The sequence below is a fragment of the Pipistrellus hanaki genome (genome assembly GCF_964339955.1).
Source record: "Pipistrellus hanaki genome assembly, chromosome: 5".
Classification (NCBI taxonomy): Eukaryota; Metazoa; Chordata; class Mammalia; order Chiroptera; family Vespertilionidae; genus Pipistrellus; species Pipistrellus hanaki.
In genome coordinates, this window is record NC_140507.1 from 47035719 (window position 1) to 47061015 (window position 25297).

The 25297-nt window shown below is 35.9% G+C and overlaps 1 protein-coding gene across 1 annotated transcript in view; it reads right to left on the minus strand.

The window, feature by feature from the left end:
* Positions 1-234: 234 nt before the first annotated feature.
* The window catches only part of ANAPC10 (anaphase promoting complex subunit 10), a 45918-nt gene continuing 20855 nt past the window's right edge, over positions 235-25297 (minus strand). Inside the window, exon 5 of the mRNA XM_084886358.1 lies at positions 235-4047. Within this exon, the coding sequence (XP_084742484.1) occupies positions 3817-4047 (231 nt within the window). The 3' untranslated portion in view covers positions 235-3816. The remainder of the gene's footprint in view (positions 4048-25297) is intronic.

The following is a 25297-nucleotide window of genomic DNA, read 5'->3' on the forward strand; positions in this document are numbered from 1 at the left end:
TTAAAAATCGCTGCTCAAGAGCATCACAGAAGTGGGGAATGCCAGAACATTGTGGACAAAAGAAGATAATCTTGATTTAAAAGATGCACAAAGCAAAAGTGTCCAGATAGAATCACAACTATAACACATTACTTCCCTGATGCTTTAATATAACATAGTTTTGCAAATTTAATCATTTTAAAAAGGTACCTGAATAAACCATTTATCAATAATTCAATAAAAAATAATAGATAAGCCATTTTATTAAGAAGTTTATAGTAACAATTTTCTGAAACACTGGAAACATATCAAATATTTGTATTTGAGTCATAAAACTTAGTTGTTTTTTAATCCTCACCTGAGGATATGATTTTCTTGATTTGAGAGAGAGAGAGACATTGATCTGTTGCCTCCTATATGAGCCCTGAATGGGATCAAACCCATAGGGACAACGCTCTAACCAAATAAGCCACCTCACCTGGGTAACTCATAAAAATTTATACTCATTAAATTTATACTGTTGTGTATTAATCTGTACTAAGTTAGTAGTCATAACGGCTAAAAGAACAGAAGGCATTGTGTCTAAAATTATTTTTCAAGATTTGTCCGTGTTTTAATTGTTGGAACCTTTTAAACAATAAATATATAAAATGTCACTTGATACCAAACATACAAATCATCTGTTTCAAATTAACTGTTGTTACTTACATATAAACAATGATAGTTTGGATTCAAGAACAGGCATGAAAAGTGAATAACTAGCTGATATTACAATATTCTTTCCAAAATTCCACCTCCTTCACAATGTGTATTTTGCTTCACCTCTAATTTCCTGGACAGAAAGTCAATTCTCTTCTCCTCTACACTTCTACTCAGCAATTTGAGATACTACCACTCTAATTTCTCATTTGGTTGTTTAGAGAACTATTATTTCCCCTAGTAGTGTTGTAAGCAACTAGCAAGCAAGGTCCACATGAGACTTATCTTATTTTATTTATTACATCTAATTCAACACACAGTATTTATTAGTTTGCTGTTTTTTTTAAGAGTTGCCTATTATGCCGGATCAGTAAGGCTCAGTGATTTGACCCCCAGCCAAGGAGTGCACAGGAGGCAACCAATCGATCGATTTTTTTTTTTCTTTCTCTCCCCACTCCTTTCCCTTCCACTCTCTCTAAAATAATCAATGGGGGGAAAAATATCCTTGAAGATTAACAACAAAAATTAGTTTAGTTGCCCTGGCCGGTTTGGCTCAATGGACAGAGTGTCGGCCTGTGTGAGGACTGAAGAGTCCCAGGTTCGATTCCGGCCAAGGGTATATGCCTAGGTTGCAGACTCCATCCCCAGTAGGGGGTGTGCAGGAGGCAGCCTATCAATGATTCCCTCTCATCACTGATGTTTCTTTCCTCTCTCCCTCTCCCTTCCTCTCTGAAATCAATAAAAATATAATTTAAAAAATTAGTTGTCTATTAGTGTTCAATAAACTTTTAAAATTCCAGTTTTATGCAGTTTCTTGTGACAATACTTCCTCAGCTAATAAACTGATTTAAAAGGTGTTTTATACTTAGATTAAATGTAAAATTTAAAAATTCAAATCTTATAAATGCTTTTAATACTAAAAAATGTATATTCATTACAAATGAATCAATGAATTTGTTGTTGTTTCATTAACTGTTAAAATGGCTTTTTAATCTTTGTTTTTAATTCTCAAATCCTATACAGTAAGAAAAAAATTTATCCATATTGTTGTATGCATTAATTGTTCATTCATTTTTATTGCTCAGTAGTATTCCACTGTATGGATATACCACAATATTTCTATTATCCTGTTGATCAATATTGTGCTATTTTCAGTTTTGAGATATTAAAAATAAACCTACTATGAATATTCATGTACAAGTCTTTATATAAACATATGCTTTCTTTTCTTTTGGGTAAATAACTAGGAATGGAATGGCTGGGTCACATAATTAGATGCATGTTTAAGAAACTACCAAACTGTTTTCCAAAATGGTTATGCATTACATCCTCCCCAGCAGTGTGGGGTCCAGTTCCTATCTTTGCCAACCGTTGTAATTGTCTTTTTAATTGCAGCACTTTTAGTGGCTATGAAATAGTATCTCATTATGGTTTTAATTTGCATTTCACTAATGTCCAATTAACTTCAGCACTTTTCACACGCTCGTTTATGTCATATGTATTCCGTGGTGAAGTGACTGTTCAAATTATTTGTTCACTTTTAACTGAATTGTTTTCTTACTGTTGAGTTGTAAGAGTTCTTTATTCTAAATACAAATCCTTTGTCAGATAATCAGTACTTTCAAAATAGAAATGCAACAGTTTCAGATAATTATGCTTTGTTATTATACCACATAGTCTATCGGTACTTTAAATAATCCTTATAGTAAGGGCAAGTATTATCTCTGTAATCCTCAGGTACCAAGTTTTCCCAAGTCTAATATTTAAGACTTTAATCTCTCCAGTAATGCAAGAACCACCATGGAATTTTTCCCAAGCAAGAGTCAATCTGGGGAAGTTCTTTGGCTAAACACCATCCTAAAAGTAATAGATATAGAAAAACAGTATGCAAAATAAAATCTCATTTTAAACCATGGACAGAAAACATATTTAAGCCCCTCTAATATCTCTTTTTTTAAATATATTTTTTATTGATTTCAGAGAGAGAAAAAGAGAAATATCAATGATGAGAGAGATTCACCAATTGGCTGCCTCCTACACGCCCCATACTAGGGATCGAGCACTCAACCCAGGCATGTGTCCTGACTGGGAATCAAACCATGACCTCCTGGTTCTTAGGTCGATGCTCAACCACTGAATCACACCGGCCAGGCAGCTCCTCTAATATCTTTTTTATTTCTTCCTCTAATATCTTTTTATATATAAAGAATAATTTCATATGTGAAAAAATATTTCCTTGATACATATTTATCCCTTGGAACGTGTAAGTGTCAAGACACAAATCTGAAACTAACTCATATAGCAGCACTAGAATTAGGATAACAGCAGATTATACTGGCAATCTCTGACATGGTTTCAGGATATAGACAATCCTAGGGTTACAAGTATTTCATGGAAGTAATTATGACACAATTGACAATATTCCCAAATCAGAACACTTTATAATAAGCTTATTTGACAGTTTTTTAAAAGGCCCAGTATTAAAAGAATAAGCTTCCTCTGGAGTTAAAAACAAGGAATAATTTTGGCTCATTAAAGATAGTATCTATTGATAAAACTTACGCTTATTCTCAAACATGAAGTAAAATTATTACTCTAATGCATGATCATTATATGAAATAATCACTTGGTTAGTAAAATATTATGTATATTCTAAAATTTTCAGTTCAACTAGTTTTCTTTTAGAATGAGGAAACATTTAATGATTGGCTTCAAATTCTTTTTATTTTTTAATTTTTTAAATTATTTTAGAGAGAGGAAGGGGAAGAGAAAGAAAGAGAGAAAGGGAGAAAAAAAACACACATTGATGTGAGAAATATCAATCAGCTGCCTCCTGTAGGATCATACCTACAGCCTGGGTATGTGCCCCGACTGGGAATCAAACCTGCAACCTTTTGGTGTATGGGACAATGCTCCAATACCAGCCAGGGCACAAATTCATTTTAAATATAAAATATGTGAGTGTTATTATATGATAAAGAAAATAAAGATAGTATGACCCAAATTTTATTTTTTAAAGCTAATATAAAATACTTTTCAAAGCATACAAAAATTGTGAAACAACTGAGGATTTTTCAATAAAGATATATTTACTGACCAGAGAAAACAAAGGTATGTTTAATGACTTCTGTTTCCAGGTCACCTTATTGAACGATACATCATGAAATCAATAGTTGTACATCTAGGAAATTTACCAATGGAGCTCTCTTCCACTGGTGTATATATTTTAATTTGTCTCATGTGGGTGTCTCTTCCATTTTGGTGATTGGCTAGAACAGCAATCTGTATCATGAATGTGCGAGTTGGCTTCTTATGGTTATCAGTTAAGGGAACATGAATCCAGCCACTTGGTTCCACCAATTCAAGTTGCTGCCAGGAAAAGAAAAGTCAGATTAGGTTTGCACCCAATGAACATAACTTACTATAATGAATACATTCTAAAGTTGACTTATCTGTGGATGGTGTCAGGTGGGTATTAGACCTATCAAGGTGATGATGTAAGTTATACAAATGCCACTATGCTGTATACCCGGAACTAATATAATATTGTATGTCAACTGTAATTGAAAAATTACAAATTTAAAAATAGAATAAAAAATAAAGTTAAGTTAAAATTAACCTCTTGCTCATTGAGAAAATGACAGTATGATAATAACCATTATCAGTACTGGAAACATTTACCATGTTCTATTTCTATAGTTGCTAAGCACATTACATGTACCATCTTAGTAGGCAGTCTTAGTGTTAGAATTAGACATGTGTAAATGTATACATCCAATGGAAGGTAAAAGCAGGAAAATAATCTAACATGCTTCTGACATTTTATTTCAAAAAATATGCCTAATACATCCAAAATCATACAACAATCAAAATCTATATAAATTATAAGAATACTAAGAGAAAATCAGTTATTAAATAAGCATCAAACAAAGCTTTCTTTCTTGGGGATAGTAAGTGATTTATCTAGTCTTAATGATGATCTAAACCTAAAATCTAGATTTTTAATGTTTTTTAATAAGAAATTACAGATTAATTTTTTTAATTTAAATTTTCTTTTAAACAAGAGTCCAAACTGTCCTTACTTCACAAGGAAAGGAAAACCATAAGTCAAGAGGTAAACCAATGTTTCTAAGTTTTCCTAAAGTACTTTTAAAACATATTGATATTTTAATTGCTTAATTAAATGGTACAAATGAACTACAGATGCATTACAAAAAAATATAGGTTTATCTTATCAAGACAGTCAAATGGCAATGAGTGTCAAAAACTCTAACTCGGGGTTCTGTGAGTTACTCTAGAAAAACAATTAAATAAATGCCATGATAACTTCCTTTTTCTTTTTTTTCTTCTTCTTTTATCTTCTTTCATTCTTTTTCTTTCTCTTCTCTTTCCTTCTTTATTCTTTCTTTGCATTTTTTTTTTTTTTTAAGAAAGAGGGTGGGTAGAGATGGGGCAAGAGAACCGTAATGGTATTTAATACTAAATTATTTCCCCCTTTTATTAGTAACTACAAAATATAAGAATAATTAAATTTATACTCCCATGGCATTTTGGTCAGTGACATTTTATAAACTTCCACTAGAACTAACTCAAAATGAGTACATCAGAAACCAGATATATCTGGTTTCTATCACTAACCTTTTATTCATTCAGGCCACAAATACTTATTAAGCACTTAAAATGTTCAAGATATTGTTCTAAGTACAGTTAAGCATACAAAGCATGAACCCAAAGCATATTTCAAATCTTTCAAAAAAAGCTTATAAGCATACAAACATCTATGGCTTCATTCAGGTTCTTCTTGCATAAAGTAAAGGGATTGGACAAGTTATCCAATATCCCTTCCAGCTCTGACATTCAATGAGTCTGATTAAAAGAAGAACGATGTAGTAGGAAGATACCCACATCATTCCCCCAAATCTGTGACCTATGAATATGTTAACATAGAAAAGGGACCCCGCAGGTGCAATTAAGGTAAAGATCTTGGGATGGAAAGATTCCCTGGACTACCTGGGTAGGCCCAAAGAAATCAAAAGGGTCTTTAAAAGAGGAAGGCAAGAGAGACAGAGATGTGATGAAGAAGTAACGGTAGGAGTTATACAACCACAAGCCAAGGAATGTGGGCAGCCTCCAGAAGCTGGAAAAGGCAATAAACAATTCTCCTAAAAAATCTCCAGAAAAGATTGTACCTTGTTGACACCACGATTTTAATCCACTAGACCCACTTTGGACTTCTCACTTCCAGATGTACGATAATAAATTTGTGTTGTTTTAAGCCACTAAGTGTATGGTATCTAACTGGTTATAGCAGAAATAGGAAACTACTATAATAGATATACATGGGAATTTAGAGGAGGGAGAAAGCACTTCTGGTTGAAATAATCTATTCTCCAAGTAAATGTACATAAATCTCAATAATGAGCAAAAAATGAAACCAAGATTCTAAATTCAGCTCCTTACTAATGTAATGTTTTTGACAAATTTAACCATTATTTCTGAGATACAATGTTATTTTTAGAGTATTTTAAACACTTTAGTGTTCAAAAAGCTATATTAAGATTTTATAACATATATAACTTTTGGCATGATATATTCAGAATTATGAATGTAGTAAATTATTCAATAAATGCAATTAATAAACTATTTCTTCCAAACATAAAATAAAGTTTATTGATCTCAATCATTAAAAGTACTATACATTACAAAGTATATATAGCTGTTAATGCCTCTCAGATGGTTTCACCATCAACTATATTGCCTGGTAGTCATAAACACCAATTCATGTGTCTACTTCACTTCTATTGTGCCCAGTTTGAATTCTCAGAGTCATCTCTATAAAGTTATTATTCTTTTTTTATTAAAGTTTACTATTCTGATACTGCCATATTTAAACTTATTACATAGATTTAAAACCTTACATGCCTATAAATTTAAATTTTTGAAAATGATTAAAAGATTAAGATATTTTATGCAAAAAAATTTTTTTTTAAATATTTTCAACAGAAAATTAACAAAAAGCAAAATTTTGCCACAATAACTTTCTTTTTTCCCCTTCCATTTCTGGTTGAACGTCAATAAATGAAAATCGCATCACCACTAAAATATACTTCTTTATTCCTCTTGTTCTTTCTGCCATCTCCCCCTTTTGGCTCCTTTCTCCATATAGTCACTCATTTGAAAAGTTGTTATTTTTTAATTTTTCACCTGCTAGTTACCTATATCCCATTACAATCTGAATTTTTCCCTACCGCTGAAACCAATCTTGTCAAAGTCACCTGTGACCTCTCATTTTGCCATATCAATTCTTTACTACAGCTTTATTCTGGATTTTCCTCATCTAATAATGTGCCTAAGCAATATCTATTTGTATTTAAAATTTTTAAGGCTTTTAAAGCTTTATGTAATATTATAGTTTAAACATAGTTTTGTGTACAAAAAGATATAACATGGTTTACTAAAGAGAATTTTGTTAATGACAGAAAATAAATGGTAGTTCTGTAAAGACATAGATTTAAAGACTCAAGTTAATAATATTAATGCTAAGGCAATACGATACCTGAAATTCTCCTACATAATTGTATCCAGACCCATGACTTCAGGCACCTCAAATGGATGTATGCTGGTAATTTAAAATTTTATATCTCCTTTTAAGAGGCAACTTCTTTTTCTTAATCCTCACCCGAGAATATTTTTTCAATTCATTTTTAGAGAGAGTGGAAGGGAGGGAGGGAGGAGAGAAACATCGGGGAGAGAGAGACACATTGATTGCTTGCCCTCCGAGTCTTCCCCAACTTGGGCAAGGTTCTGTGACCTTGACTGGGAATCTAACCCGTGCCTGTTAAGTTTCCAGGCAGATGCTCTAACCACTTAGTAAAAGTGGCCAGGGAAAGAGGCAACTTCGGAAGGTACAAACAAGGGAACAGCACAGCCCTGGAATTAATGCTCATCCCTGCTTGCCTCTCCAGTCTTATCTTGAGTGGTCTTTCATCTAATTTCAGTTATATAATCTGCAATAATGCAAAAATAAATTTATACTATGAAGGAAACTGACTCTGAAAATATTCCAAAGATTAGAGATGACAAAGAGATATTAACTGTATTTCATTTTTTTAAAAATGGGTCATCTGTTGTGTGTGTCTGCAAAAAATTTTTTTTATTGAATAATTAACTGAAATTAAATTAATTGCTTGAAAAATATAAGAAAATAAGAGATAGAAAATAAGAAATTTGGTAACTCGATAAAGGAGGTACTACAGCTAATAAATGTGAAGTCAGAAGAGAGAACAGAGAATAAAAATATGAAAGAACATAACAGAACCTCCCAGAACTGAAAGACAAGTGTCTCCTCATTGATGGGATCCACTGAGCACCCAGCACATGAAGGAAACATTACACACACACACACCACACACAAGCAGTTATGGCATAGCATCATGAAATTTCTAAACATCAAGGATAAAGAGATTATAAATGCTTCTATAAACAATAATAGGTGACATGCAAAGCATCAAAAACAAAGTGTTCCTTAACATTTACACTAAAAACTATGAGGCAATGGAGAATGTGCTTAAAATTGATGAAAAATTTCTTCCAAACTAGAATTCCATACCCAGCCAAATCATCCCTCGAGGGTGAGATTAAAATTAAGTTTTCAGTCATGCAAGGCTTCAACAATTTTACCTCCCATGTGGAGTATGCATTCCACCAAAATAGGAAGTAAATCAAAAAAGATAAAGACCTGGGATCTAGAAAACAAGAGATCAACCAGCCGAAACCGGTTTGGCTCAGTGGTAGAGCGTCAGTCTGCGGACTGAAAGGTCCCAGGTTCGATTCCGGTCAAGGGCATGTACATTGGTTGCGGGCACATCCCCGGTAGGGGGTGTGCAAGAGGCAGCTGGTCAATGTTTCTCTCTCATCAACGTTTCTAGCTCTCTATCCCTCTCTCCTCCTCTCTGTAAAAAATCAATAAAATATATTTTAAAAAAAAAAAAACCCTACTGCTTATCTATTAAAAAGAGAGAGAGAGAGAGAGAGAGAGAGAGAGAGAGAGAGAGAGAGAGAGATCTATCAAAGAGAAGGTGAAAGAAACTCCTAGGATGATGTTGAAGGGGTATCTTAAGAAGACAGCTGTTAGTTAGTCCAGGTCTTCTGAGAAACCAAGACATAAGTAGATATACCAGATATTTATAAAGGCAAATGTCTTTGACAGAAAAGGGGAGAGAGCCAGGGAAGGCTGAAAGAGCTGTCAGATAGTGATGCAGGGCTGAGCCCAGGGGAAGGGGACAGGGAAGGAAAGAAGGCTGGGTGGATCATGTTAGATTGCACTGCAGTTCCAGGGAAAGTTGGGCAAGGCTCTCAGGGACTGCTGGAGCCCAGGCTGCCTGTCAGGATTCCAGAGTCCCCGGGAGTGGGCCTGGTTTATTACAATACCCTGCTGTACTCTCTCAATGGCTGGTGGAAGGCCTGGTCTTGGCACTGTGGTGATGGATTTCAGAGAGCACTGGGGCCATCAGTAAGTAACTCCTATGGAACACACTTCTAAGAGGAACATTCTCATGGCCATCTATGGTAGCTTTGCAATGTGTTACCTTGGCCTAACCTAAACTACATTTCTCAGGGTTCCCTTTCTCACATGTTTCTGGTGAGATGGGACATGAAATATTTTCATACATGATTAGGAGGGCACAAGTGAAGTAGCAGCCATTTTGTTTTTCACACTCAAGTTGAGGTTAGGAGCTCTTGTTGATCACACATGTTGTCACTTTCTGCTGGCCCACTTCGCTGTCATGGGACAACAGCGGGGCCCACAGATTCAACCTCCCACATTATGACATGAAAACAGCTTTGCAGATTTATTTAAGCAATTCCTACTTGTGTAAGGTATTACATACTGCCACCCACCCTCCCACTACACACATATATACAAACAATTCTGTCCCAGGTCAGAATACATACTAGAAGCAACCAATCAATGTTTCTCATTTTCTCTCTCTCCCTCTCTCTTCCCCCCCCCCCCCCAACTCTTCTTCCTTCTCTCCTTCTCTTCCTCCCTCTAAAAAAATCAATTAAAACATATCCTAATAAAGATGGAATATGTTAATTGATCCTCATGTCATCGCAAAGATGGCAGCAACTGCAGCCAATAAGGAGGGAATATGCTAATTGACGGTCACACCCTCAAAGATGGCAGCGCCCACAGCCACAAGAGGTGGCGCTCAGTCCCCTCAGCCCCCCTGGGGCAGCAGGTGTGCGGCAAGGCTGAGCCCGCCCCCCGGCAGGCACAACCGCTCCACCCACCTGCCTCCAGAGTCCTCCAGTCCCCTCAGCCCTGGGCCGGAACAAGGCACAGGCAAGCCTCAGATGGTGACTGCCCAGCCGCCCAGGGCCACCCAAGGCTCAGGTAATCAGGGCTGGCCAAGGCTTGCACTGCAGGCAGTGGCAGCAGCAGAGATGTGATGGGGCATCGTCGCCTTACCCTGATCGCTGAGTCGCCTCCTGCCCCTGAGGGGGGGGTAAGCCAGGCTGTGGGGATCCCCCCTCCAATGTGTGAATTTTCATGCACTGAGCCTCTAGTTTTAAAATAAAGGGAAAAAATGTGGATCCAAGAGAGTATATGTGGCTGCTTCAAAGGGTATTTTATAGATCTGTCAGAGAATTTAGATAACTGATAACAATTTTTTTAATTAAGCAGGAAAATGAGGCAACCACTAATTCCAGAAAAATAATATTAGGTCTAAAAAGGAAATTTAAGCATAGAACATGACATGAATCAGCTATAAACAACATGTGGTCATAATTATGAAAATGTGCATAATAATTTCAGCAAATACCACAAAAAACTCTACTAGTAAGATGAAGAGAAGGAAAGTATCTACACTAATAAAAGAGAAACATGCAAACTGACTGTGACTCCGCTACACCCACCAGCCACGCCCACGATCCAATCAGGAGCAAGTATGCAAATTAACCCAACTAAGATGGAGGTGGCTATGGAGCTGGAGCAAGCAGGAGGCTTGGGTTGCCCCTGGCGATAGAAGAAGCCAAGCTTCCCACCTGCCCTGGCCAGCCCTGGCCTCCACTCAAGGCTACAAAGCTTCAATTATAAGAAGATAAATAAATCCCAGATACCTGCTTCCAGCTAGCCCTGGCCTCTGCTCAAGGAGGCGCTGAAAAGAAAAAAAGGAGGGGCTGGGAGCTTGAGTCACTAGGGGATGATCAGGCCAGGATGGGATGGCAGTTGTGGATGATCAGGCTGGTGGGGGTCGGGGCCATTGGAGGTAAGCAGGGGGGCCAGTTGGGGGCAAGCAGACTATCAGTGGGGGTCAGTTGGAGGTGATCAGGACAGCAGGGGCGGCAGTTTGGAGTAAGCAGGCCAGCAGGGGGTAGTTGGGGGCAAATAGGCCAGTGGGGAGGGGATGTGGGGGCGAGTAGACCAGTTGGGGGTGGGAGGGCATTTGGGGGTGAGAAAGCTGGCAGGCAGAGTGGTCAGGGGCAATCAGGCAGGCAGGCAGATGAGCAGTTAGGAGCCAGCAGTCCCTGATTTCGAGAGGGATATCCGACTGCCGGTTTAGACCCAATCCCTGTAAACGGGCAGCAGGACATTCTTTGAGGGAGTCCCAGACTGGAGAGGGTGCAGGCCAGGCTGAGGGACACTCTTTCCCATGTGTACAAATTTCTATACTAGTAAGATGAAGAGAAGGAAAAGTACATTAGAGAATAAATGAGGTTACAGAGCTAAGTCCTAATGTTTCACAGTAAGATATCATTAGATCATGTCTTTAAATATACATACACCTTATTTAGAATTCTACATTTCTATTAAAGATATCTATGTACATATGTTATTTAGAAATTAAAGCAAAGAAGGCTAAAATAACTAAGAAGATTGCTCCCAAAAAGCAAGATGGGGATGTTAGATAGAGAAAGAAGTGCTATTGTTATAAATGCTATTGCAGTCCTTTTGGACTTTTAACCTATGTGCATGTTTTATTGTATAAAAGTATATTTAAAACCTTAAAAATTAAACTTCAAAAGATTATAAAAATATTTTTTAAAACTAAGGAAATTACCACAAAAAGTTAGCATGGTGGTTACTTCTATGGGATATGGAAAGGATTGTGACAGGTAAGGAAAGAGGGTATAGTCCCAGCTTCTGGGATGCTCATAAAGTTCTATTTCTTACATTAAAAAGTTATATACACATATAAACTGTATTTGAGTGTTTTATGGACTTTGGGGAGGCGGGAGTGCTAAGTATACACACACACACACACACACACACACACACACACACACACAAATTGCAGAATCTCCAGCACACAGCTGCAGAACTTTTCATGCTATAAATGAGGTGTAGCTTTTCCCAAGTCACTGATATTCCAGGTAAATTATGATTTGCTATTAAATTGGCTCTAAAATATGTTTTTATTGATTTTAAAGAGAGAAAGGGAGAAGGAAAGAGAGAGAAACATCAATGAGAGACAAACATCGATCAGCTTCTTCCTGCACACCTCCTACTAGGGATCAAGCCTGCAACCTGGGCATGTGCCCTGATCAGGAATCGAACCTGCAACCTCTAAGTACATGGGATGATGCTCAACCAACTGAGCCATACTGTCCATGGCAAAATACATTTGTTTTAATCATCCCAACACCATATCCCTAACTCATAGATGAGCAACCTTAAATTCAGAGAGGTTATATAATATGTTGAGGGTTACCTAGCCAGTGCAGGATTAAGTTAGGATTTGAAAATAATTTCCAACCAAAACCCTGAACATCAAAGTAATAAAGTAGTCTTCAAGTATGTCTGCCTGAAATAAAAATAAAACAAGAATATATTCTGATATCATAAAAAGTGAATAAACATCAGAAATTCAAAAAGCTATAATCCTGCATATGCTTTAAAGACAGATGGTACTCTGAAGAGGATTGGGAAGAATCTCATGAACCTCATTGTTTCCTATTAGTTATGGGCCTAGATGTAAAGCATGACAATAACACACAAGTGCTTGTTACAAGTCCAGACAGAGGTGAAAACCCTGTTATAATAAAAATTACCCTGTTATATTAAAAATTAAAAGCAAACATCTCTGGTATTCTCAAAAACAAGTTTTCAAAACAGCTGAACTAACTACCACCTCCACCACCCCCCCCCCCCCCCAGCAAACACACACATTCTGCTTGCAAGATCTGTGATTGCCATCGGTCCCATAACTCATATTTATAATAAATTTTGTTTGTAAAAGTACAAAAAGCCACCTCATAATTTACTTTCAGTGTTTCTACAAATCTAAAACATCTGTCTAGAATAGTTAAGGTGGAATTATACAAAATGAATATTTTGGGAGTAAGAAGTAGTGAAATGTATTTAATATGAATTTTTAAAGTACTAAACTAGCTCCACTACTTATTACATAGATGTTGTGAAGTTTGACTTCACCTTGATTTAAATTACTATCATTTTGAGAAAAATGTTAACGTGTTTCCTCAAACTGCAATCAATGACAACTGAGTAGGAAAGTAAAGACATTCATTCCTGTCCTATTCACAAGCACCAGTGGACAGCCCGGTGGGGAAATGGCAGTGTGCCAAGCTGCCCTGTGAGCAATTAGGCTTCCTGACAATCAGAAGACGCAGGCGTCTTTGGCCCTTATAAAACTAGCAAGCTGAGGAACTGATGCCTTTCCTTCCCTTTCCTGGAGGCACAGGCCAGATAAAACTTGTTTAGATGACAATCTTTTCCATCCATAGGACTAAAAGAAAAGTTAAGACTAATAAAAAGCAAACTGAGGAGAATCATGTGAGAGATTAGCAAGTATCACTGCCTACTGGACCTATTGACTAAATGTAGTAACTGGTCCCACATAGATAGTAATCTCATTCTAATAATCAGAAGAAACAATAATTAAAAGATTGATATAACAATTATGAAATGTAAAAGTGCTTTTAATCAAGAAACTCAGAGTAAAATTCAGAAGCAAACAAACCTGAAATTATCTCTCAATGAAAAATAGTTCAAATGGGTAAAAACTAGTTTCAGCAAAAATGTGTATAACTTCTATGTGGAAATTTTCTAAGAAAAAAAACACAAATGATGTTGAATGATTCAAATAAACCTTAAAGGAGACTGGGCAACAACTTCCATTTCTCAAATTTAAACCTGAAATTCTCTATAATCTGGTAAATGCTTTCTCTTCTTGATGTTTTACAAGTTTGAGTGAAAGGTTCAGACTGCCAACACACTGGACTACATTTTGCAAGTATGCTGTGTGTCTAATATGATATCCAACAGCATAATAAGAATTAAAAATGAATAAAGTAAATAAGGTTAAAAATTTATGTAAGGATCTATAATATACTCTCTAATACATTCCTTGATTAACTAGGTAGGGCCAACTGAAAAAATTTACTAATGCAATATTAAGAAGCCATATTCAGATACATATTTAAGTATCTGAATTTCAAGTGAAAAACAGGACAATTTTATGACATTTTTATATTCACCTAGCCAAGATACACTTCACTTCATAAATAAAATATGTGAATTAATCCTCCAAATATCTCATTATTATCTCAATACTTTGAAATTTCATTTACAGTTTTTAATTATTTTATAGTCCATAAACATATAAGCCCTTTTTCTACTTCTTAATGTGCCAGTGACAATCATATAATATACACCTATGACAACTGAGACTATAAACAGAAATCCTTACAAATTTAAAATATAAGGACCAACAAATGTTTCTCTACACTCAGAAAACACAGAGTCTTTATTCCAGAAGGAACTTTCGGTAAAAAAATGATGTGTGAACAGCAGACACTGATGTTCACACAAGCACACTGCAGACAACCCAGCAGGCGGTTTTCTGTTTTTTTTGGATTATGCTCTGGAGGTGCTGGCACAATGGAATTTCAATACCATAATTGCTTATTTCTCTGTGTATCTTTAAAATAGCAGGTAAAGAAAAAAAAAATCAACTACAAAAATAACAAAACAAAATGTTTTTAATTCTTTTCAAAGGATGTAATTTATAACCATTACACAAATAGAGAAGAAGCACAAAAGGGGGGGAAAGAGAAATAAAGTAATGTTCCAAAGGTTCAGTTTACAAGGACCTCACACTAAGGTTTTTTTTTCTTCTCTCTGCAACCCTTACTAGAAACAGTATTATTTGCTAAAAATGCACTAGCTGCCAAGAGCCATGGTCCATCTAAAGCAAAATGCTTAAGATGGAAACAGAGTGTTAGTACAGAAAAAAGGGCACGATTCAGTGTACAGATTTCTGTGAAACCTACTTTAAAAAGAATAAAGTCTTGATTTGGATATCTTTTTGACTGAAAAATAATAGCAAAAATCTATAATATATGTAGCACTGTATTGAAACAATAAGTTGTAATCCAATTTAAAACTTTCTAATTAAACTTTTTTTTTTTTTTTTTTTTTTTTTTGTAAATCATTGGGAATTCAACACTAGTCTTGGTTCACATGATAGAACAATGGGAAAATTTTCCGAGTGGTTGAACACTAACCCTGACAAGTGTGGAGAGCCAACTACAATACATTATATGGTAGCATAACCTGCCACCCACGTTGCTGAGAGAACAGCTTTCAAACACATGCACTGAGCTGTAAAACCACAAAATCCCTTATTACACATTGTCTTTCTTACTCTAGGTGAAATATACCATCAATTCTTTCCGTTATAAATCTTTTTTTATTACTATTTTTGAAGCCCACTTAACAGTTTGTCTTTTTCTTACAAGATAAAAGATGCTTTAAAAAATGCAACAGCAATGTTATCATCCTTCTACTGTATTACAATGATATCTGCTGCACAATTTCTCTAGCTCACTTTTGGTGACTCATATCCCCCAAATGAGTTTTAAGCTAAAGTTATTTTTTTTCCCTTTAAAAGACCAAGCCCTAATAATGGTTCACTAAATTTGTTAAAGCATTTGAAAACATTTGCTTTCTTTAAGAAAGACTAATATACTGCTCTGGGGGTTCTTTAATAAAATATATGGATTGGAGGGAGGGGGAGAGAGAGAGAGAGAGAGAGAAATTATGTTGTCTCTGTCTCTTCCAATATTTCTCCCTTCCTCCACTCTGGCACAATCCAAACCTCAACCAACCAACCAACCAACTAACAAACAGCCATTTTTAGGTTCAAGAATATAATGGTGTTTCAGACAACATTTGTCATATATTGGTAAATGAAGCAAAAATGCAGGACAGCAAACAAGCTTCATCCTCATTAGAGCACTATGCTCTGTCAAAGTTGTTACCTTTCAAAAAACAGCTCACTGCAATAATGACTACCGAACCTATACAAAGGGGTTTGAGATACAGAACAAGAAGGGTGAAAATATAATGAACCAAAAGACACTACTTTTACAGAGATTCAAATACAATACTTTTTAGAGATTCAAGATGTTTAGAATAATTTCTAAAGCTATGTATTTTCCTCTAACATTTTGCCTAATTAATTTCCCTCCAAAATTTTTCCTCCTATATTTTACATTTCCCTCCCCCCAACTTCCGCCCACCAAGACCCACCTCCACCCACAGTCTGCTAACCCCATCATAGCATTCCAGGATAGTTACAGGACATAACAGTTTCTTCTGGGGTTTTCACTTGCAAAGTTGTTGGCAAAGAGAATTTTATATGTGTTTCTATTATACCAACAAGGTCAATTATTGTTGAATACTGGTCTTTCTGCCTGATGGCTTGGTGAATTATTCAAATGGGACCTTTCCTAACCTATAACTGAACTCAACCAATTAACCTCAGAACCCAACAATGCTGGTATCTAATGGGATTTTTAAGTTAATCCTAACAGACCAAAGTAACGTCATTTCCTCCAAATTGGTGGTATATTATTTGATAGAAACTTTGTATTTTTCTCAAATTGAATTTGTACATTATGGCTTATGGAAGTTGACCATAAAAATGTTTAAGCTTTCTAAAACCAATAATCAGCTATTATGCTTTATATTTGCCTATTTGGTTTATACAACTAAATAAAGAATATGCGAAGTAATGACTACATATTGTACCAGCTGGGTACTGGAAATATTGATATAAATTATATTGAATATAAACTATAATTGAAAATAAATTTTGAAAAATTTTTAAAAAATAATTTTTTAGTGGGGAGCTGGGATGGCTAAGGGAATCCTGTAATTGCTATATCCAGTGTTCTTATCAAGATGTCTCACCCTAACAGGTTTAGCTCAGTGGATAGTGTTGGCCTGCGGACTCGAAGGTCCCAGGTTCGATTTTGGTCAAGGGCATGTACTTTGGTTTCGGGCACATACCCAGTGGGAAGTGTGCAGGAGGCAGCTGATCGAAGTCTCTCTCTCATTAATGTTTGTGGTTCTCTATCCCTCTCCCTTACTCTCTGTAAAAAAAAATAATAAAATATATATATATTTTTAAAAAGATAAATCCAGGGGTGCAGAAAGTGCTGTTACTCTCCCCAAAATTAATGTGGGAATAAATTTGTATTTTACTTTAAATATTTAAAATATATTCATATTGTCAAATATCATTTATTTTCAAAAACACAAAAGATAATTTGCTATTACTGAGTGTTGACTATGCATCAGGCAATATGAATAAGTGCAAACTTTATCCTACTTGTCTCAGGAATCCAATGAATGCGCATTGTTATACCTATTCTGTGTATGAGGAACTTTAAGTTTCAAAGGGACTAGATGTGTTCCAAAATTTCACACAGCTAACAAGTGGCAAAGCTGAGGTTTAAAACCAGATCTGTCTACTTTGCTAAATTGTAGTCTTTCAACATCGCTTGGCCTAAAAAATATGAGATAATTCCCAATCATCTCCAAGTATTATAAATAATTGGATCATAGAGTATAGCCAAGTTTCAAAACCATTCTATCCTATATAATAAAAGGCTAATATGCAACTCGTCCCCTCAACAGGGAGTTCGACTAGGGACAGGGCCGTCCAACCGCCCATGGCCCCTGCCCCTAGCCAGCCCCACCCCCGATTGGCCCCTCCACTCAGCTGGCCCAGCTCAATCAGGCCTGATCAGGGCAGGCCAGCCTGACCCCATCTGTGCATGAATTGGTGCACCAGGCCTCTAGTAAAAGAATATTATCCAATTATTTACCAAGAAACAACTAGGAGGAGATGAATAAATGAATAGGGGTGCTTTGATAGCCATATAATTGTATCAACACTAAAGTTTTATTATTAGTAAGACAATACTCCAGTTTTTTTCTTATCAATTCTAACTGAAATGGGCTCTTACATATATGGTCTTTCATACACAGGCCTGTACCCGCTCACACACACACAAACTCATCCAAACTGTCACATACAATGCTGTTTCTTTTTTTTTTTAACTTAAATTCTTTATTAAAATATTACATGTCTCCTTTTTCCCCCATTGACCTCTCCCCAGGTGCTCCCACTCCCAGCCCCTCCAGCACATGCCCTCATCCCCTACTGTCTGTGTCCATTGGTTATGCTTATATACATGACCCCCCTCCCCCTCCCTACCTTCTCTCTGAGGTTTGATGGTTTGTTCAATGCTTCTATGTCTCTGGTTCTATTTTTGTTCATCAGTTTATGTTGTTCATTATATTCTAAAAATGAATAAGATCATGTGATATTTATCTTTCTCCAATTGTACTCTCAGTTTCTAAGCTAAGAACATTGTCTATTATTCCAGGCCACAATGAAATGAAAAGCTATCTTAATACTATAGGTATCAAGGCACATAATTTTTTTGCAAAGAAGGATTTTTAATATATATATATATATATATATATATATATATATATATATATATATATATATATATAATTGATTTCAGAGAGGAAAGGAGAGGCGGGGAGAGAGAGAGAGAGAGAGAGAGAGAGAGAGAGAGAGAGAGATCAATGATGAGAGAGAGTCATTGATCAGTTGCCCCTGCAACCTTGATCCCCTTCCAGGCATGTGCCATGACTGGGAATGGAACTGTGACCTCCTGGTTCATAGGTCAATGCTAAACCAATGAGCCACACTGGATGGGCACAAAGAAGGATTTTAAAAATAAGTTGAATAACTTCATATAGTAATATTTTAAAACTATTTGATCTAGTGACCCAACTTAACATATATTCTAGCAAAAACTATATTGTGATTACCTCTGTTTCTGCTTTACAAATTTCAAACAGAAGCCATTGGTTCAATTGTTAGGCCAAAGTGTCATAAAAGCAAATGCCTATTAACAAGAGCATTTCTAAAACTCAATTGCTACTCTCAACTTCCTGCTATGAGAGTCTTCAGAATGGCTAGGGTGACTCTTGGGGTTCATTCACTGCTTAGTGGAAATGTTTATAGAAATATTTATACAATTAGGATAGAGCTTTTTTGGAAAATATTTGCTGGGCTAAATGTCATGGCAGTTAAGATGTACATAAATAACATATTTTTTTAAAGTCCATTTATACCCCCCATTCTACAAAATTATTACTATTAATATTGTGTTAGTGTAAAAAAATATATCCTATAGAGAAAGTCGTAGGGCTCAATAGTAGAATTCAAAGTCATCAATATTAAGTCAGCTTTGCTTGTATTGTAAATAAATCTAATCAAAATAAATACCATAAGCACAAAAATATTTCAAAATCAAAGTAAGTATCCAAGTTAGTAAACTATTACCTTAGCCAATAAAGAGAGATCTGATATTTTTACACAGTTGGTGAACATGTGATCAAATGGATTTTATGCTATTAATGGGGTCATATAAGAAAGATTAAAATTGCCCTTCCAAAAGTCACAAAATAATAATACCACTGATACTGTAGTTTCAAAGTATTAAATCCATATATTTAATTCAATGCTAATGAAAATTTCATTAAAATAAAAAACAAATGACTAGAAAACCCACATAAGATGTATGCTCTGTCCAACTTTGGACAACTAATATTGAAATGCCAAATATCAACATCAACTTTTTAAAAAACCACTTCATGCTTAGATCTAGCAGTATGGAATTGAATCCAAGACAACTATCTACTATCTGTTACCAGAACATGCCTTAATAAAGATAAGACATATTTATCTAGCACAGTCTGACCTCTTACAGTCATGTATGAATAAGGATGAAGCAAGCAGCCACAAAACTAAAGGAAAAAAATAAGTATGGAAGGACATAAACTCACATTGCCTGGAAAACCTACTGTGTATTTGGCATATTACAGATGTTTTTATATACATTATCTCATTTAATCTTCACAACCACCCAATACTGCAATTCTTGTTTTTTTTAAGTAAATAAACAGAGGCTCAGAAATAACAGAGAAATTTGCCCTGTGTAGCAAAATAAAGAATTGATAATATCAAGATTCCAACTCTGATCTGACAGACTCCAAAACCCACAATTAGAGCAGCATGTGGCAAAGATAATCTAGAAGCATGTTCCTTCCTCTGGCGTAGGTCTCATCCTTCTGTCCCACTTTGAATACAATATTTAAAACTCAGATTGCAGATTATGAAACAGACTGGGTTTTTGCCCCATAAGCCAAGGTTAGAGAACTCAGCGTACAATGGTGAGTACAACATGACTCTAGGGGAATAGCAGCAAGTTTCAAATGACTACAACTTCAGGTTAAATGGAGTTCAATGAGTCATGATAATTCTATGCCACAGATAATCCTGAACTTAGTAAACAGAAACTTTTCAAATTTGAATTCCATATCTGCATCAGATAATCCTATCAACACAAAGCAACTCTTCATACAAAGTAAGTTTTTTAAAGCCAGAAACACCTCCAGTGCCTTTCACTAATTTTCTCAGAGAAAGAAGATTTTAAAATGGATATAACTAACATTTAACAACTAGGTTTTACAAACTAGCTGAAAATAATTCTGACTTTTTATCCTTTTATTACCTTAAATGGGAAGCAGCTACCTTATATACTAAAGTAGAAGAGTGAAGGCAGGCAGAGATTTTTCATTTCTCGGTTTGTTCTTATTCCCTAAAGTGCCACAGATCACCTTTGGGCCATGATAAGAGGCAAGTTATGAGTCTCCTAGATTCTCCCAAGGTAAATTAAAATCCTATAAGCTTCTTCAGGATTTCTGATACCTTAGGGCCGAGCGCTCACAGACACAGTTCACAGCCATGGGGTTTGATGCAGAGATGCTGCCTGTAGTTTCCAGGATACGTACTGCCTCTTTATAACGCTCTGCAAGAAAGATCCTGAACCCGATTTTTGCTTTTCACACTTTTTCCTAAAAGTAAAAACCCTTTTTTAGTTTCTTTCAGTTAGTGAAAATAGGTATTGAGGTAGGTCTTTCTTGAAAGTAACGTGACATAACACGTAGTTTTGAAAAGTGAGGAAGACCTGTATTTTTTCCTTTTTTAAGACTTTACACTTTAGCAGTCTTAGATTCCCAGCAAAATTAAGAGGAAGGTACAGAGATTTCCCATATACTTTCTGCCCCACACAAGCAGTGCCTCCCCCCTTATCAACACTGGTCCCCCAGAGTGGTGCATTTGTTACAACTGATGAACCTACATGATATCACCCAAAGCCCAGGGTTTACATTAGGGTTCACTCTTGGCGTTGTATATTTTTAGTTTTGGACCAGTATATATTGGCATGTACCATTACAGTATCATACAGAGTATTTCCAATAACCTAAATACTCTCTGTGCTCTGCCTATTCATTCCTGCCAACCACCCCTAACTCCTGGCCATCCCTGATGTAAACTGTCTTCTTAGTTCTGCCATTTCCAGAATTTCACATAATTGGAATTATACAGTATATGGCCTTTTCAGATTGGCTTCTTTCACTTAGTAATATGCATTATGGTTTTTCCGTGTCTTTCCATAGCTTGACAGCTCATCTTTTTAGTAGAAAACAACGACCGTTGTCTGGATGTACCAAATTTTTATGTCAAAAGCATTAGCATAACAAATATCAATCAATTTTCAGTAGAATGCATGTAAAAAGTAAACAATTTTAAAATACATTTCAAAAATCTGTAGTCACTCTATCCCCTGTAGTTCACAGGCTCATCTCCCCAGCTACACACTTCAATTTTTCTTAATAATGGGAAGAAATGTTTTGGTAACTTGCAATTTAATGTGATCTTAAGGGGGAAAATGATGATATATTAATTACATGTTGATTCCCACTGACTTCCTATGTGACACTGGACAGCTCACTTATCCTCTCTGTCTCATTTGTAAAATAATCAGCTTGAATTTGATTAGAAGTTGCTAACTGGTGGCCCTTGGCCACATTTAGCCTGTAGACATACCATAATAGTCAAGTATGTTTTAAAAATTGGGAAATTTAACATTCAAATCTAGATTTCTGATTTCCCTTTAAAAAGTATAATTGGCAACAATGGACCTACATTCCCATGTGCAACCAAGGCTCAAAATGAATAGTAGCTGTCCCTTGGAGAAGATATGAACTCATGGTATCACCATTAATTCTGAAGCTTCTTTAAGCTCTAACGTTCTCACATTGAGTTAGCCATATAGCAAACAGTTCACTTAACCTAAGTATCAGCTTTATTTGAATAAAGGGATGGTAATTACACCAACTTTGGAGAGACAAAATGAAAGAGTGAGTAGTGCTTGCTTAGCACAATGGCATTCCTGAAGAAAGTGCTTAATAAACAATAGAGGCAATAACGAACCCAAGTAATGGTGAACACAATAACTCAAATATAGTTCTACGATGGCCCACCGACTCTAAATCAAAATTGATATGCTGATTCTTCTCTTCCACAACTTTGCTACCATCAAAAAAGAACATCAACTATTTGTCTCTCATCTTTGGACATTACTCTTCTTCACTTACCACATATAAAATAAGAGACTAAGAAAAAAAAAAAAATGAAGGTTCTGAGTGGACTCACTTCTAATAAGATATACTTTAAAATTATGATACAATTTTTCAACAGGTGGTTTTCAGCAAGACTTGCTGTATCTCTTTCTACTGCCACTACTGTTCTGATCAGGGGCCATTTTAGCTGCCAAGAATAAAGATTCACTCACCCTAACTGGTTTGACTCAGTGGATAGAGCGTCGGCCTGTGGATTGAAGGGTCCCAGGTTCAATTCTGGTCAAGGGCATGTACCTTGGCTGCGGGCACACACCCACTGGGGGGTGTGCAGGAGGCAGCTTCAGTTTGGCCCGGCTGGTGTTGTTCAGTGGTTGAGCATCAACCTACGACCCAGGAGGCTGCAATTTCAATTCCTGGTCAGGTCCACTGAGCCAAACCGGGCCCGGCCATTTGTTTTTTATTTTAATGAAATTTTCATTAGCATTGAATTAAATATATGGATTTAATACTTTGATACTACATTTCCTGGTCAGGTCACAGGTTCCGAACCATATACCTGACTAGCCAATGAAAAGCCCTCCATCTAAAAAGATTCCAAAAATCAGTGACAAAACTAATCTCATTAGCTTAACCTTTCTCTCGATCCTCACCACAATGTTCCTTAACTTTCTATTCCATTTCTAATTAATGGCAACATTCAAACAGCTGCCAAGCCTCTGAAGGTTTCTAGATGTTCCCTCCTACCTACTTGAACCCCCAGCCCATACTTCAATTATACCTCAAGTACAATCAGTCACAAATCTTTTGATTCTCCTTCATATGCATCGTTTTCTCTAGAACCCAACTTAGTTAAAATCCTCATCATTTTCACCTGGATATTACCTACCTGGTCTTCACATTGTCCTAGGCCCAGAATTCCCACGATTAAATTTTACCAATGGCTTCCTCATTTAAAGTCTAAACTCCCTAGAAGTTTGACAATAAGCACATTCTGACTTTTGCCTATATATATTTCACAGCAACAATTATATATTTATTTCCTCCAAGAATGTAAGCTCCTTATATGCAAAGGCCATATTACCATCACAATAAATGTGCTAAGTGAATAAATATTTCGCTGGTCTTTCTTGCCACTCCCTCCCACCCACCCATCTTCCAGGCATAGTTAACCACTCACTGTCTGTCATCATGCCACACTCTCAGGCTTCCACGCCTGCCTGTGCTCTGTGCCCCCTTTTAGATGCCTCCACTTCATTATCCACCTGAGCAGGCTTTACATTTGTCCTTAAGATTCAGCTGAACCATCAACTCTTTCAGAAAAACTTTTTCTCTAATATTCCATGTGTTCCCATAGCCACCAGTATTTACTAGTGTAATTGTTGATATTTATTCACCTGCCTTAAGGGCAGAAATGGTGACTGTCTTTTTCCCCGGTTCCTAACACAGTGTCAGGCACTTAGTAGGCCCTAAATAAATATTTGCCATCTGTCTTGTATGATAATGCCAGACTACATCTCTTTACAAATCTGTAGTCTAAGTTTGTGGTCTAAAAGAACCACAAAGATACAGAAATATTTCTCTTTTAAAAATATATACACCGAAACCAGTTTGGATAGAGCGTTGGCCTGCAGACTGAAGGGTCCAGGGTTTGATTCCGGTCAGGGGCATGTACCTTGGTTGCGGGCACATCCCCAGTAGGGGGTGTACAGGAGGCAAGCTGATCAATGTTTCCCTGTCATCGATGTTTCTAACTCTATCCCTCTCCCTTTCTCTCTGTAAAAAATCAATAAAGTATATTTTTTAGAAAAATACATATATATATGTGTATTTATATATAGTATCGTATATATATAATACCATATATATATGATACTGTTTTGCAAAATAATTTAGTTTTAAAAGAAAATATAACCCATATCTTACTTATCTCAACTCTATTTTGGAAATAATATGTATATAATTAAGAATAATTTTTAATTGCATATGCTACTTTTAAGAGAGGGATAAGAGAGAATAATATTTGTGGCCTAAAAATTATGTGTATCACACCAAAACATTCTCTATTCATTTCAAAGATATTCTAAAGTTAGTTATGAAAACTAATCTTTTTAAAATCCTCACCCAAGGATAGGTTTGTTTTTTTAATTATTATTTAGTTTTAGAAAGGGAGTGGGAGAGAGAAAAACATTGATTATAAGAGAGAAACATTGATCAGTTGTTTCCCATACACGCCCTGACTGGAAGTCCAACACATAATCTTTTTTGGTGTACAGGACAATGTTCCAACCAACTGAGCACCTGGCCAGGGCTATAAAAACTAATTTTTAAAATTACTTTCTTTTAGCTACATTCAATAAAAACCATTTTTTCCAAAGATTCAATAAATTAAACACTCAAACCAATATATGTTTGTGGATACTACCTAAATCATCCCACTTTATATCAAGTTGTTTAAAATAGGCCCCTCATAAGAATGTAAATTTTAAGATCAATTCATAGAGTCAGAGCCTTTGTCTACATCTTCTTATTCTACCACACACATTAATGGAACTCAAATTATAATAGTAAATGTTATTTTAATAGAAGAGCTGACTTATTAACCACTTCTGTCAAAGTACCAAATATGGACTCCCATAGCCAGGCCACTGATCTATTACACAAGGTAGAGAGCCAAAAGGCTTGTCTGCATGAAAGAAAGGAAAAATATCATTACAACTCTCTTAACATTGAAGACTTGGCCAAGACACTTCTTTTTTAAAAATCACTTGGTAACAGCTCTATTATCTGAAG